Source organism: Myxozyma melibiosi (genome assembly GCF_037950935.1).
Source record: "Myxozyma melibiosi strain Phaff 52-87 chromosome Unknown BZA70scaffold_19, whole genome shotgun sequence".
Classification (NCBI taxonomy): Eukaryota; Fungi; Ascomycota; class Lipomycetes; order Lipomycetales; family Lipomycetaceae; genus Myxozyma; species Myxozyma melibiosi.
In genome coordinates, this window is record NW_027042933.1 from 62,711 (window position 1) to 78,001 (window position 15,291).

The window sequence follows — 15,291 nt, forward strand, 5'->3', positions numbered from 1 at the left end:
GCTACAGAGCTACGAGAATGCACAGTGTTTAAAATTGAAATGAATCATATTAAACTGACTAAAGTATCTAGTAAGACACTTTATATCATATCAAAGACTCCAGAAAGAGTTGTAAAATAAAGAAAAGCAAAAGAACTCCACCCAAAACACCGAGACACCAATAATACTTAGTTCGTAGACATCATAATAATAAAAATTGCCATGATCTGGATTCACCCAGAAGACTCGAAATAGTAGCCATCTGCTGGAACTAGAATCAGGTAATTACGTGAGTCTAGGCAGTGTTCTTCTCAGGTGAGGCGTGGGTGGCAGATGGAATACCGATTCCAAGCTCATCGATATCGAGCTTGCGCGAGTAGAAGAGCAAGATCGAGTTAAGAACGGGCAGAGCCATGATATCCAAGACACCGTAGAAGACACCCTCAGAAGTGGGAGAGATGACGTTACCTCCCTCGGACAGACCCCAAGCAATCGGATAGAGAGAGTAGATGAGACCAACTCCCGCGACGATGGACCTGAAGATCGAAGCTAGCTTAGGCTCGACGGTTGCCGCATTCAAGGTCTTGATAGAACGCATTCCAACAAAGAAGATGTTCACAAAGAGCAAGATCCATGCGCAGGCACCCATGGTGAAGTAGCCAAACTTGTAAGAGCTTGGGACCAAGGACGCAATGAGACCGCAGACAACGTAGACCTCAGTCAACGCTGCCATAAATAAAGCAGTGACCCAGTTAAGTCCACTGAAAAATGCAATGTTCATAACCAAGAGAGGAGCAGCCAAGAACCAGCCAATGTATCTATAAAAGAAGATCAGTCAGTACCGTCTCATTAAAAGTTTTGACGCTAGAAGCAGTAGTGGAACTTACCTAGCATAAAAGACCTGTCTGATGCCACCTGCCTGGTAGTGAGAGAACTCGGTCTCAACACCAGTCCATCCAAGATTGGAAGCAAGAGAGAAGTAGGTGACGGAAGCAAAGATCGCAGCAGCGATAGAAGTGTAATGGAAGAAGCGTTCGCGACGAGGAACCTTGAACGAAGTAGCCGCATAGCAGATCGCAGTCACCACCATGATCGAGAATGCAGTCCAATACCAATCCGAGCCATGGCTAACCAAGGAGATGTTGGTACCAGTGCTGGGGTTGACGTCAAGGACATCGTTGCGAGATAGCAGACGAGTAGCAGCCATTGTTGACGTTAAGAACGCGGGAAGTGTGTTGATAATTGTTATGAGCGCAGTTGAGAGCTGATTTGATTTGAATCTGATGATGATGAACAAGTCTGACGGAGCAGGACTACTCTTGGTCCTTAAATAATTGTAGAATCTCGTCGGGGGATCCCTCCCTCATGCATGAATGCCGACAATCCGACAACAGTTTGTGGTGAAGAAAAATCTATGAAAGCGCTGTGACGTCACAGGAGTAGTCGGACCACGATGAAGTTGCCACGACGTGGGGTTAGGGCACTAAGCGAGATGCTCCCGGCTCTTAGCGCAGGTTGCTAGAACACTCTGTTCGTAGCCGCAACTCTCCCGACGCTTCCGATCGCGCGAACAGATTATCATGTGACACCTACTGGTCGGAATCTCTATAGCTTGTTTTACTCTTCTAATCGTGAGATGGGCCCATCTGACGTCATATCATGTTCATTCTCTTCTCAATAGCACTCCACCTCAATACTTGGAAGAATCAGTCGCATGATTGACTGCGCTTGTTCTCTCGTAGACCCTGCAACCCCCCGAAGCTGTAGTACCGTAAGATCAGGCGCCGATGAAAATATAGCAGCTGCCGCGGCTGGGAAGCGGAGACCGGGGCATGAAGACAGGTCGAGAGTGCACAAAGGCGTCCGCTTTGCCCCATATGTGCCTAAAATCCCCGTAAGCAGTTCATGCATCTGACGCGCTGAATCCGCTGATAACGCACAGTAGATGTTACGCTGAGGATCCAAAGTCCCCTGTAAACTCAGAGTCTCTACTGCTGCATCTGCATGAAACTGGTCGTTGACGGCGAGCTGTGCGGTGGTCGGCAGCGGAAGTCGCGGATCTCCGATAGTGCAAAAATCCAGTGCCAGGCGCTTCGTACTCGCCGGAAACGCCGGTAAGTGCTCAAACCTGCCCCATCGTATGCTGACTTCCTCGAGCACACTGCAGCAGCGAAAATCTAGCGGATAGTGACCCACACGCCCATCACTCTCAATCACAATATTTGTCATCGCAAACCACCTTAATCCGGTAGCCATAGCTATCAGTCGCATCATCCCGAGCTGCCCAATCACAATCGATCCTCTTGGAAACTTCACCGCGGCACCATCATCGTCCATCTCTCTCCATCTATATCCACTAATCTCCAGTCGTCGTAGGTTATTAAGCGCATTCTCGCGGAAGGGATTGCGGCATGTCAATAGCTCTATTTTCTTCTCCGATGCTGTAGGCGTACACCTACTATACACTGCTCGCAATGTATGTAAATTGGTGACCGGAGCACCCGCATCAATGATATCGAGTAGTTCCGATAGATTGGTAATCTCAATTGTCAGCTTTTCCAACCGTGCAAGAAAGTCTACCATGTCGTCAAAATACGAGATGGTTGATGAAAACAGCTCAGTATAACTTTCGATGTGAAGCTCTTTCAGATTGGTTAGCAGACGAACTCTTTCCAGATCGTCGGTAGTCAACCTGAACATATCGCGAAGCAGCCGGCTGTTCCGCGTGACCACGACACTGCACTGATAATCTCGCTCTGCCGGATTCGGCAAACATATAACGCGCACTCGTCCTCTTGCACGACGTACGCATTCTTGCAACGCATCATCCGCCACGGAGGGTCCTCTGCAAGTCCTAAAATCAAGAACTTCCCAGAGTTGAGGCGCTCTGTTGAGCACGAAATTGCGCCAAGCTCGACTGACCAATTGGAGGTTCGCAACTTCAGCTGTCGTTAAGTAATTGAATATCTGCGATGTGATCTCAACAGGAAAGATACTGAGAAAGTCACGGCGTCGACATTTGATCTGCTCCGCCAGATTGCCTGCCAAAATCAGCGCCTGTTATTAGAGTCATTAGCAAGTAATACAAATCCCAAACTCAAAAAGGAGTAACAAACATCCAAGTTCCCAGGATCTTCAAAAGCAAGTTGGAGGGCCTCGGCAAGCGCTTGATGATGCCTGCCGTCAATGAAGCTCTCTTGAATTTCACATAGACGGCGCGACTCGAATAACTGATATTTCCAGAAGATTAGCACCCAATAATCCAAATAGTGTACCACGGCCTTCCCTCCTGTTTTAAGGCATACTCACCATCAAGAACTGATATTTTTAGAGCAGTGTATGTCTCTGTTCATCGAAATATGAACGTTCGTATCTCTTTGTTTCGATGATCCTTTTCCGATATGTAAACTGCAAAGCAGCCAAGTCCCAACCAGGTCAAAACCTTATCCACCGCTCTTATCTGCGACCGATACACATACCATCATACGGTCTCTGTAATTGCAAATCGCAATTAGTTTACTATGTGATTGCAACAATTCTTACTATACACAGCTGTTGGCCTATATGTGCTGCAAGCGACCATTAATGGGCTTTATTGAAGCAATATCAATCTGCGGCCGATACACAATAGTTACCTTGGTTAACAAATCTATAGAAGTTATGTAATCGCAATTATGTAATCACAATCATCGGATTTTGGCCGATATCGGCTGCACGCGACCGATAATGAGCTTTGTTGAAGCTGGGAATTCAATTCCGCGTTCACTGTCTCTCTATTTCCATTGTACGATAAAAGACAGCAGCTTATCAGCCTCGCGTCCCCAGAAGGCTCTAGCAGACCCTCAAGTTGCAGGGCCGATAACTTCAGAATACCTCAAGAGTCTAAAATTTTAGTTCCGAGACTTTGTTTAGACGTTTGACGTTTAGTCTAGACCCGAGGCAGCACTCCTACTTCAGGCCTTTGTTTTATATATTCCCTGAATTTATTATATGTACAATACGTGACAATGCAGTCCTATCTTCAGATGCGCCGTATCCGGCAAAGCGTCACAGAAATCTGCTCTGACAGTGAAAAGAATATCGCGTCACAACTACCTTCTCAGCATGCCTCCTCGAACAGCTCGACCAGCAGCTCCCCTCCTCCTCTAGAAACAGGTGCTGGAATCCTCAGTTGTGCAAGCCGTTTGGAAAAGGAGTCGGCAGATGATAGTGCGGATGATGTCTTTATCGTGGGTTGGGATGGTCCAGATGACCCATCCAACCCCAGAAATTTTTCCCTGACTATAAAGTTGGGCACGACTCTTATAGTGGCCATGATTGCCTTCGTTGTCGGTGCTGCTTCTGCAACTGATTCTGCAGTGTTGAAGCAAAGTTCAGAAGAGTTTCATGTTAGTGAGGTTGTTGGCAGTCTGTCAACAGGTAATATTCAGCTTTTTCTTTTTACATCTCGATATAATATCGCTGACTGGTGCTGTAGGTGCATATTTAATCGGCTATGCTTTTGGAGCCGTCTTAGCAGCGCCGTTTTCGGAAACTCTTGGACGGAATCTCATTTACGGCTCTACTATGTTTCTTTTTATGTGCTTCATAATGGGTTCTGCTCTTGCTCCCAATATTGGGGGTCAGATTGTGTTGCGCTTCTTTTCAGGCTTTTTTGGCTCCACGCCTTTGGTATGTGCTGGTGGTTCCATCGCGGACCTTTGGGACCAAATGGACAAAACATATGCCTTTCCCTTGTATGGAGTCACAGGCTTCGGTGGACCTGTGATGGGTCCGGTCATTGTCAGTTACATTGGCCCAGAGCTTAATACATGGCGATGGGCAGAATGGATGAATCTATTCATGGCAACTCTTGCGCTAATAATTATCCTTGCCTTCATGCCTGAGACCTTCGGCCCATTGATTCTCAAATGGAAGGCAAAAGATATTCGCAAAGTTACTGGTGACTCGCGGTACAAAGCCGAATTGGAGGTGACGCACAAAAAGTTCAGTACACGGATGAAAGTGGCTTTGACCCGTCCATTTGTGATGGCAACCGAGCCCATTATCATCTTGATGGCGCTGTATATGACTGTCATCTATATTATCCTTTTTACGTTCCTGGATGGCTTCACATATATTTTTGACAATGTATACCATATTGGTCAAGGACTCACAAACGTGTGTTTTCTTGGTCTTTTCATAGGCATGCTTCTGCCTTCTATCCTGATTTATCCGGTATACAAGATTACTGCAAAAGATTTGGTGAAAGTCCAAGCAGAGGGGCGACGTGATTTAGATCCTGAGGTTCGCCTGTGGTTCGGAATGATGGGTGGATCTGTCTCGATTCCAGTTGCATTACTTTGGATGGGATGGACGGACTATGTTAGTTGTCATACCTTTTCTCTCCCGTTTAATCGATTCATTTGCTGACTACTTTTATTTATGCTCATAGGCCAGTATTAGCATTTGGTCTCCGCTCATCGCCTCAGCACTTTTTGGATATGGAGTTTTGTGCATTTTCATCACTGTGTATATGTACGTAATTGATTCATATGAGATCTACGCTGCGTCTGCTCTTACATTGGTTACATTCATGCGATATTGTGTGGCTGGTGGAATGACTGTTGCTGGAATCCCCTTCTACAAGAATATGGGCCCTCATTGGACATTAACCATCCTGGCATGTATCAGTTCCCTTCTGGTTCCTCTACCGTATGTCTTTTATTTCTGGGGGAAAAAAATACGTGCTTTTAGCAAGCATGCTGCTGTCAAAGTTTGAACGGTATGGAGTTCGCTAATCGCATGAGAGATGTTGTTTTTGGCTTTGTTTGTGCAATATGTTTGCTTCCTGCTGCAAACGGTTAGATTTACTGTATATGATAATAATGTTTAATAAAGCGATTGATTTAAGAGCAGAACTGTCGGACTGTATTTCAGAATGAGCTTGTAAGTTGGTAGACTGGATTCACTACCAGTTGGGTGCATCTCGAACCCGTTTATTATTATAGAGCGGGAATGCGAATAGAGCAGCTGTATGTCTAAGTCCATAGTCTTTGTACTTCTTTTATTGTTCGTGGGCGTGGAACCCAATGCCCTTTCTGTACCCTGGGTTTCTTTTAAGGAAAAGAGACTCCCTCGTTTATCTAATTTTTTAGGATATAATCGACAAACTACACAAACTTTGGATCTCTGGGGCATTATATCTTAAATTGACGATATGAGTACTATGAATTCTGGTGACTAGAAGTATCTGGATGCAGTTAAGCAAGCTATGAGAATCTTCTGTCAGTTATATGGCTTTGTATAATGGTGTTGCGGTCGTCGTGACGCTTACTTTCAACGAGGCCAAGCCCCTCTCTGGTAACATTGGGGAGACCATTTTTTTCTTTTCATTTCCGCCTTACGCTCGTCTGGAGCAGATCTTCCATGTTCTTATTAAGGATCTGGCAAGGAGGGCTGCCTTGATTGTGCATTGCTCGACAGCCTTTGAGGTTTGAGATTTTTTGGATCTTATCAAGCTCGCCAACATTATCAATGCACCCTCAAGTTTAATGGAACGTCAAGATGTTTTGAGTCTCCACCCTCTCCTGTCAATAGATCGTTAAAGGTAATGGTCTGATTGACATTGCGCCTTCCGTTTCATAATTTGACGCGTCCGATCTGTACCGATTGTTATATGCGGTATGGAGCCTTCCGGACCTCATGTACTTGCACCAGGCCCACCATGTGTTACTTCACTGTCCTGAATATGTTTCTGTTTCTGGATGATTGCCTGTTTCACTAGTTGGTTGGCTGTCAGCTTTCTACGATTTTCCCACTTTCATTGTCACGGCTCCTCTATTTGTTGGCCAGGTTCGGGTCCAATTATGGCCCGAAGCCGTCGATTTCGCCGCTTTTATCATTAATCGTCTCTTCCTGTTCAGTTTCGTTGCGTCTACTTATAAATTTTGGCACGGATGCTCTCCAGACCGTCCTTTCCGCACACGTTTAAAAGTACTGCTCATCCTGCTGTTCCGTCTTCTGTTCATGATAGAAAGTCTGTTCCATCAATGCCCAACGATAATGCAATTTCTCATTGTCATCATCATCAATCAATCAGCGCCGCCTGCAATTTTTATGCATTTTCACAGAGCTCGAGCTCAGTCAAAAAGCTTCTTTCCTCTATTCGCGTGCCAACTGGATCGTACTTTCCAACATAATTCATTCCTTCACATCAGCTTTTTCCTTCCTTGTCACAACACCTGATTGACGCTTTTCACTTCCAGTATCCCTGGCGCTCCCAATCATCAATGCAATTCCTGTCGCTGTCGGCTTGGACCCTGCTTATTTGGCCCTCTTATTCCCTCATTTTCATGGACACTGTTTTTGTCGTCACCACCACATCCTAAATCCTCGTTTTTTCTCTGGTATTTTGATACTCCTGAACTGCCCTTTTCTGGAAGGTTTTCATTCTTTGCTGCCTTTCTGGTCTGAGACGGATAGATAGTCTGGATTGTCTATATAATCCTTGCAGGTCTGTTTACGAACACGCCATACTGATTACGAGGAGATGGCGATGAAAGTGAGTCAATCGTTTTTGAGGATATTGTACTATCTCCGTCCAGTTGAAACGTTGAGCCGGCGCGTATCGTGCGCTTGCTAGGCATCTACTTCGACGCCAAGCTCAAATTCCAGCATCACGTTCAACAGATGCTGGGGCAGGCATTGCGCTCGCTCATGTCTTTTCGCCGGTTTGCCAGATCAACAGGCGGTCTCCCGCACTCATTCTTTCGACAGCTCTATATTTCCTGCATCACTTCTCTTGCTGACTACGGCACAGAGCTTTAATGGACCTGTCAGAAAGCTGGGATCAATGAGAAGATTACAGGGCTGCATAACAAGGGGTTCAGGAACGATTTTGGGCGCGTTCAGGTCCTCGCCAATTGCAGCGCTTGAATGTGAAGCAGCGGTCTCTCCAGCGGCCATCAGACTCCAACGACGAATGCGAAAATATGCTCTTCGACTGGTGACACTCCCAAGCACTCATCCTCTGGTTCCAAGATGCGACGCTCTTCCCAACCACCCGGAGGAGTTTCGCACGTCTCTTGTCGCTCCCTTTGGGAGATGGGACCAGGCTGGAGAAAATGAACGCCTCCAGAGTTGATTAGACTACTTGTTATGGACTGATCAGCTTTTCCTTCAATGCCAAACGACGGCTGAGACGTTCAAAGTTAGAGAATATCCACCCTGGCGCGTTCCGGACATCTCCAGCAAGCTTGAGACACTACCGGAAAAGGAGATTTTGAAAATCATTGGCAAGGGCGGGGACATCTACACTCGTTCATTTTACAACACTGAGAACAAGGGTGTTGGCTGAGCATTCACTATCGAATATGAAGGACGTCTCGTGAATTGAAGAGCACGGCTCTTGGATCTTCCATTCGGCTCTGTATTTTGCGGCGATAACCGCCTTAGCGAAGGCCACAACTTGGGCATCAAAACGAAGGCTTTCAAACAAATCTATCTGCTTCTTCACGGATGCCCTTGCTGTCTTAAAACGCCTGGAGAAGCCCCGGTGCACCTCAAATCAAAGTCTAGCTATCGTTATCTATCAAGCCATCAATCAACTGTCTGAAACCAACGCCGAAGTCTCTATTTATTGGCTTCGCTCTGCTGCCAAAGTTGAGGGCAGCATTCGCGCCCTGGCTTCAGCAACTCAAGCAGCTTCGTCGCCAGACCGCGTCACTTATGACTGCTCCTTCCGCTTTCTTTATAAGCTCGTCAATGACCTCGCTCTTGAGGAATGGAATGACAAGCTTCAGGCCAAGCCTCCATCAGAATACTATAAATATGAAGGCAAGCCTCGACTATCTATCGACAAACCCCTTGTGAATATCCCTCGCAGCATTGCCAGCTGTATTGTGAGCTTCCGGACCGGACATGGCTTCTTCAACAGCTACTTTGCAAGACATGGCAGGGAGCCTCGTCCCTCTCCAGACTGTTGGTGTGGAGTTCCACTGCAGTCAATTGAGCATGTGCTTCTTTCTAGTCCCAAGCACAGCAGTGAACGAACTAGTGCTTTTGAAAGAATTGATATCGCTGAACGCACGCTCGACCGCATTCTATGGACAGACAAAGGTCTTTCTGCACTTGTCAAATATCTGCAGAAGACCCATGTCGGCACTGGCCACTGGTATCATCAGCAAAAGTCTCTCACTCAGAGCCAGAGGGATGAGTTATGGATTAAATTTTATGGTGGGTTTGAGAGCGGGCATCGCCAATATTGAGGAGGAGGAGTAGCTGTGAGGCCTCCTAGGGACGTTGATAGCTTGGAAAATTATTATTGAGTTGTTTTGGATTTTTATTTATTATTTGGAATATGTTATAGTTAATTCTGCGAAAGTTTTTTGTTTTGTTTTTGACTTGGAGATTTATTTGTTATTGTGACACGATCTTAGGATCTATTTTGTTTTATTATATAGTGGTGAAGGGGGTGTTAGTCTGTCATAACCTGGTTGTTGCAACGGACTTAAAACGGAGATTTATCATCATCATCAATAGATTTGATTTGTTGCTTCTGTAAATGCCATAGTCATCGCTTGACTGAGAGAAACCGAGCTGTAGCAAGTAATCATGCAGCAGCTCATTCCAGCATCGTGGTGCCTGCTTTAGACCATAAAGACTCCGCTGTAAAACCCATACTTTTTGCTGTTCTGAAAATATCGCGGAGGAGGCTGCAAATAAATTTCCTCTTCCAATTTTCCATAGAGAAAAGCAGTCTTTATGTCCATCTGATGAATATGGTAGTCATTGATAGCAGCATGAGCCAAAAGGATCCTGATTGATTCAAATCTGACCACTGGTGCAAAGGTCTCATCAAAATCAATTCCATATTCTTGAGTGAATCCTCTGGCGACAATCCGAGCCTTGTATTTTGTGAGCTGGCCATCCTTGCCATATTTCTTCTTGAAAACCCATTTGGAAGTAATTGCTTTTCTCCCACTAGGTAGCTCACTCCATCTCCACACTTGATTTTCTTGTAGAGAATTCAGCTTGTCCTCGCAAGCCTTGCTCCAGTGTAACCATTCTGGACTTGCCTTTGCCTGCTGAATTGTCACCGGCTCTGCCGTATCTTTACAATCGTCTTCCTCCGTCACGCTCTGCCATCTCTCCCTTCGAGCTTTGGACTGGCGAGATCCCCGCTCTTGATCACCTGTTGCAAATTGTCTTTGCCAGTGGAAGTTCCAGACATATTGAGGTTGTCAGAGTTATCCATTGATGATGATCTTCCTTAAGTGTGCTTTGATATGTAATATGATATGTTGTTCATTGAATGATATGTACAAAACAAGGGAGGGAGCTGGTCAATATATAGACAAAACAAGTTCATACAAAGTTTATACAAAGTTCTTCAAGTATCATCTGATCAGTCATCTGACCAGTCATCTGATCAGTCATCTGATGTTTCCAGATCATTCCAGCTCCTTCCAGATCCTTCCAGCTCTTTCTAGCTGCTTCCAGTTCCTTCTAGTTCCTTCCGGTAGATTCCAGTTGCTTCCGGTCCCTTCTAGCTGTTTCCAGTTGCTTCTGGTTCCACCCAGTAATTTCCTTAGGGTTTCAGTTCCCTCCAGGGAAACCCTTGATCCTGCTGCATAATGGAACACTATTTTCAACATCACCTTCACGTCTTTGGCTGCGCTGCCTATCCTCTCGTGGACTCCAGTGTTCGTGATGGCAAACTTGCACCGGTTAGTGCTTCTTGTGTTCATGTAGGCTACTCCGGGGACCGCAAGGCCTACCGTCTTTACGATCCGCGTCTTAACAAGGTTGTCGAATCGAATCAGGTCACCTTCCTCGAATCCTCCTTTCCCTTCCGCGACGAGCCTCAGCTAGTCTCTCGTCTCTCCTCCTCTCCTCTCGTGCCCGGTATCTTCTCTTCTGGTGGTTCTGCTACTGGTGTTGGTACGGTTCCCGCTCTCACCCAACTCCCTCTGTCCGCTCCCCCTTCTCCGCGTCTCCGCAGTTCTTCTCCCTCGTCTTCTTCGTCACTCTCGCCGTCTCCTCCGTCCATCTCTCTTTCGCCTTCCGCTCCGTCGTCCGACTCTCCTTCCGTCGAGTCTCCTTCTCCGTCTTCTCCCACGCCTCCGCCTTCACCTCCGCTTGCCTCCTCGCCAGTTCTCTCTCCGTCCGTCGTTCCCTTGTCCGTCGATGAGCTTGATCTCTTGTCTCGTCCCGCTCCCGGTTCTCTTGATCTATCGGTGTTGACTCAAGGAAGGGAAGAAGATGATGAATGTGATGAGTATGGTGATACTGAGGAGGATGATGTTTTCGCTGACGCTGCTGATGATCTGGGTGAGTCAACATCGGATCCTGACTACGAACCGTACGTTAAGAGTGGATCTGTGAAGGGAGGCGTTGCAAGGGTCATCATTCATCGTCCTACCACTCGCTCGCAAACTCGTGTGACTCATCCTCAAGCCAATCTCGTCGCTACTTGTTTTGTTGTCACTGCTGCTCGCTACGCTCAAGGCGTTGTTCCCAATACCTACAAACAAGTCTTGAGAAGTGAAGAAAAGGATCAGTGGTTAAGTGCTATTAATGAAGAACTTCTTGCACATGAACGCAATGGAACGTTTGAACTAGTGGATCAGACGGATGACAAGAGAGTTGTTGGTTGTCGCTGGGTCTTTGCTAAGAAACCTGGTCGCTACAAAGCACGCCTTGTTGCTCAGGGATTCAGTCAGGTGTATGGTATCAATTATACAGACACGTTTAGCCCCGTCATTTGCTATGATTCAATTAAGGTCCTGCTGGCTATCTCAGCCTCCCAGAGTCTTGTTGTTCACCAAATGGATGTCACTACCGCCTTCTTGAATGCTGAACTTGATGAGGAGATTTACATGAAGATCGCACCTGGCTCTGAGAACAAATACCCTGGCAAAGTCTATCGTCTAAAGAAGTCCATCTATGGTCTCAAACAGTCTCCGATGCTCTGGCATAAGGTCATTGACAAAGTCCTTGTTACTGTTGGTTTCAAAAGGAACCCTGTTGAAGGTTGTCTCTATTTGCGCCAAACAACCAATGGACTTGTTTTGATTGGCCTTTATGTTGATGATCTTCTGCTTGCGTCTAGTAATGACGTTGACATGCGCCATGTCAAAGAGGTCTTAACTTCGGCGTTTGAGATGAAAGACTTGGGTGTTGCAGACAAGTTCCTGGGAATGAAACTTCTTTTCGCTCAGAATACAGCCAGACCATATATTTCTCATGCTGTCTCTGTTCTATCTCGCAATCTGATCACTCCTACACAGACCTATTGGAAAGCAGCTGTTCGTGTTCTTCGCTACTTAAAAGGAACAGCAAGTCTTGCTCTTGCTTATCCCAAGAAGTCTGGTGTACACTTTCAAGCCTATTCAGATGCGTCTTGGGCTGAAACAGATACTCGTGTGTCTGTTAGTGGTTATGTTACCTTGATTAATGGGACGGCTGTCGCTTGGAAGTCAAAGAAACAAACGATGGTTACCTTGAGTTCTTCTGAAGCTGAATATATTGCACTTTCTTCAGAAAATCGCTCTCACACAGAGCCAGAGGGATGAGTTGTGGATCAATCGTTTGGTGGATTTGAGAGTAGGACTTGGTGACCTGGAGTGGGATGGGTAACACTGAGGCCTTTTAAGGAAGATGATAGCTTGGATAGTTATTATGGACTTCTTTTTGGATTTTTATCTCTTATTTGAAATATGTTATAGTGAATTTTGCAAATTTCTTTGTGTTATTTTGACTTGGAGATGTATTTGTTATTGATTATTTGTTATTGTGACACGATCTTAGGATCTATTTTGTTTTATTATATAGTTGAGGAGGGCGAGATAGTCTGTCATAACCTAGTTGTTCCAACGGACTTAAAACGGAGATTTATCATCATCATCATCCCAAGTACTCATCCTTTGGTTCCAAGATGCGACGCGCTTCCCAACCACCCGGAGGAGTCTCGTACATCTCCTGCTGCGCCTCATGGGAGATGGTTCCAGCCTGGACCGCAAGTGAGCCTTCAATGTCGACTAGACTACTTGTTAAAGACTATTCAGCTGGATGCTCAACCCCAAACGACGACTGAGACGTTCAATGTTAGGGAATACCCACCCTGGCATGTTCCGAACATCTCTAGCAGGCTTGAGAGATTACCAGAAAAGGAAATTTTGGAAATCATTGGCGAGGGCTGGAATATCTACACTCGCTCATTATGCAACGCTGAGAACAACGCTGCTGGCTGGGCTTTCACTGTCGAATATGGGGGGCGCTTCAGGCATGATGAGTTTGGCTTTTTGGGCCTTCAATCAGATCTTTATTCTGCGGCGATAACCGCCTTAGCGAAGGCCACAACTTGAGCAACAAAGCATCGACTGTCAAACGAGGCCATCCATTTCTTCACCGATGTCCCTGCTGTCTTGAAACGCCTGGAGAAGCCTCGGCGCGCCTCCAATCAACGCCAAGCCACTGTGATCTATCGAGCCATCAATCGACTGTCTGAAATTAACACTAAAGTCTCTATCTATTGGCTTCGCTCCGCTACGAAAGTGGAGGGCAGCAATCGCGCCCTGGCCTTAGCAACTCAAGCAGCCTCGTCGCCAGACCGCGTCAATCATGATTGTTCCTTGCGCTTTCTTTATAAGCTCGTCGATGACCTCGCTTTTGAAGAATGGAATGCCAGGTTTCAAGCTGCACCTCGATCAGAATATTATCAATATGAAGGCAAGCCTCGACTCTCTATTGACAAGCCGCTTGTGAATATCTCCCGCAGCATTGCCAGTTGTATTGTGAGCTTCCGGACTGGACATGGCTTCTTCAACAGCTATTTTGCAAGACATGGCAGGGAGCCTCGTCCCTCTCCAGACTGTTGGTGTGGAGACTCACTGCAGTCAGTTGAGCATGTGCTTCTTTCTTGTTCCAAGCACACAGAGGAACGGAAGAATGCCTTTGAAGATATCCCTATAGCCGAACGCACGCTCGATCGCATTCTATGGACAAACAGAGGTCTTTCTGCACTCATCAAATATATTCAGAAGACCCATGTTGGCACTGGTCACTGGTATCATCAGCACAAGTCTCTCACTAAGAGCCAGAGGGATGAGTTATGGATCAATTTTCTCGTGGATTTGAGTGCGAGGATCGCCAGTAATGAGGAGGAGGCGTAGCAGTGAGGTCTCTTAAGGAAGTTGATAGCTAGGAGGGTTATTATTGAATTTATTTTGGATTTTATCTTTTATTTGAAACATGTTATAGTGAATTTTGCGAAATTTCTTTGTGTTATTTTTGACTTGCAGATTTATTTTTTATTGACTTATTTGTTATTGTGACACGATCTTAGGATCTATTTTGTTTTATTATATAGTGGTGAAGGGGGTGTTAGTCTGTCATAACCTAGTTGTTGCAACGGACTTAAAACAGAGATTTATCATCATCATCATCATCATCTTTTGACAAATTGTCAGAGTACCTTTTGCTCTGTCTCTGGTAATTTCAATCCCCAAGAAATAGCTTGTCTCACCCATATCAGTCATCTGGAACCTTTTGCGCATGTTCTCTTTGAACTTATTGATAGAGTTCAAGTCCTTGCCAGTAATTATCAGATCAGCAACATATACAGCAAGCAATAGGTTTGATTTTTTTGCTTCTGTAAATGCCATAGTCATCGCTTGACTGAGAGAAACCGATCTGTAGCAAGTAATCATGCAGCAGCTCATTCCAGCATCGTGGTGCCTGCTTTAGACCATAAAGACTCTGCTGTAATCTGCATACTTTTTTGCTGTTCTGAAGATATCCCGGAGGAGGCTGCAAATAAATTTCCTCTTCCAATTTTCCATAGAGAAAAGCAGTCTTTATGTCCATCTGATGAATATGGTAGTCATTGATAGCGGCATGAGCCAAAAGGATCCTGATTGATTCAAATCTGACCACTGGTGCAAAGGTCTCATCGAAATCAATTCCATATTCTTGAGTGAATCCTCTGGCAACAATCCGAGCCTTGTATTTTGTGAGCTGGCCATCCTTGCCATATTTCTTCTTGAAAACCCATTTAAAAGTAATTGCTTTTCTCCCACTAGGTAGCTCACTCCATCTCCACACTTGATTTTCTTGTAGAGAGTTCAGCTCGTCCTCGCAAGCCTTGCTCCAGTGTAACCATTCTGGACTCGCCTTTGCCTGCTGAATTGTCACTGGCTCTGCCGTATCTTTTGTCTTGACTGCCCATGCTTGAAGACTGAGTGGATCCTCAGACTCACTTCTGTCACTCCTGTCGAGAATCATTCGATCGCTGTTGAGCCTGTTGCCGTCGAGCCTTCGTTTCTTTGA

The 15,291-nt window shown here is 45.8% G+C and overlaps 3 protein-coding genes across 3 annotated transcripts; 1 reads left to right on the top strand and 2 right to left on the bottom strand.

The window, feature by feature from the left end:
* Positions 1-27: 27 nt before the first annotated feature.
* Positions 28-1,369, bottom strand: BZA70DRAFT_286230 (uncharacterized protein). Its single transcript, XM_064913848.1, has 2 exons — positions 867-1,369; positions 28-797 (listed from the first exon to the last, which is right to left on the bottom strand). Exons 1-2 carry the CDS (start codon positions 1,184-1,186, stop codon positions 275-277), a joined length of 843 nt encoding a protein of 280 aa, XP_064765417.1. The 5' UTR covers positions 1,187-1,369; the 3' UTR covers positions 28-274.
* On the bottom strand, positions 1,370-3,597 carry BZA70DRAFT_286231 (uncharacterized protein). Its single transcript, XM_064913849.1, has 3 exons — positions 3,289-3,597; positions 3,096-3,209; positions 1,370-3,036 (listed from the first exon to the last, which is right to left on the bottom strand). The coding sequence occupies exons 1-3, from the start codon at positions 3,289-3,291 to the stop codon at positions 1,654-1,656; spliced, it is 1,500 nt and encodes a 499-aa protein (XP_064765418.1). The 5' UTR covers positions 3,292-3,597; the 3' UTR covers positions 1,370-1,653.
* An 80-nt stretch (positions 3,598-3,677) lies between these two features.
* BZA70DRAFT_104930 (major facilitator superfamily domain-containing protein) lies at positions 3,678-5,795 on the top strand. Its single transcript, XM_064909355.1, has 3 exons — positions 3,678-4,398; positions 4,457-5,343; positions 5,414-5,795. The coding sequence occupies exons 1-3, from the start codon at positions 3,987-3,989 to the stop codon at positions 5,738-5,740; spliced, it is 1,626 nt and encodes a 541-aa protein (XP_064765419.1). The 5' UTR covers positions 3,678-3,986; the 3' UTR covers positions 5,741-5,795.
* The last annotated feature ends 9,496 nt before the right edge of the window (positions 5,796-15,291 follow it).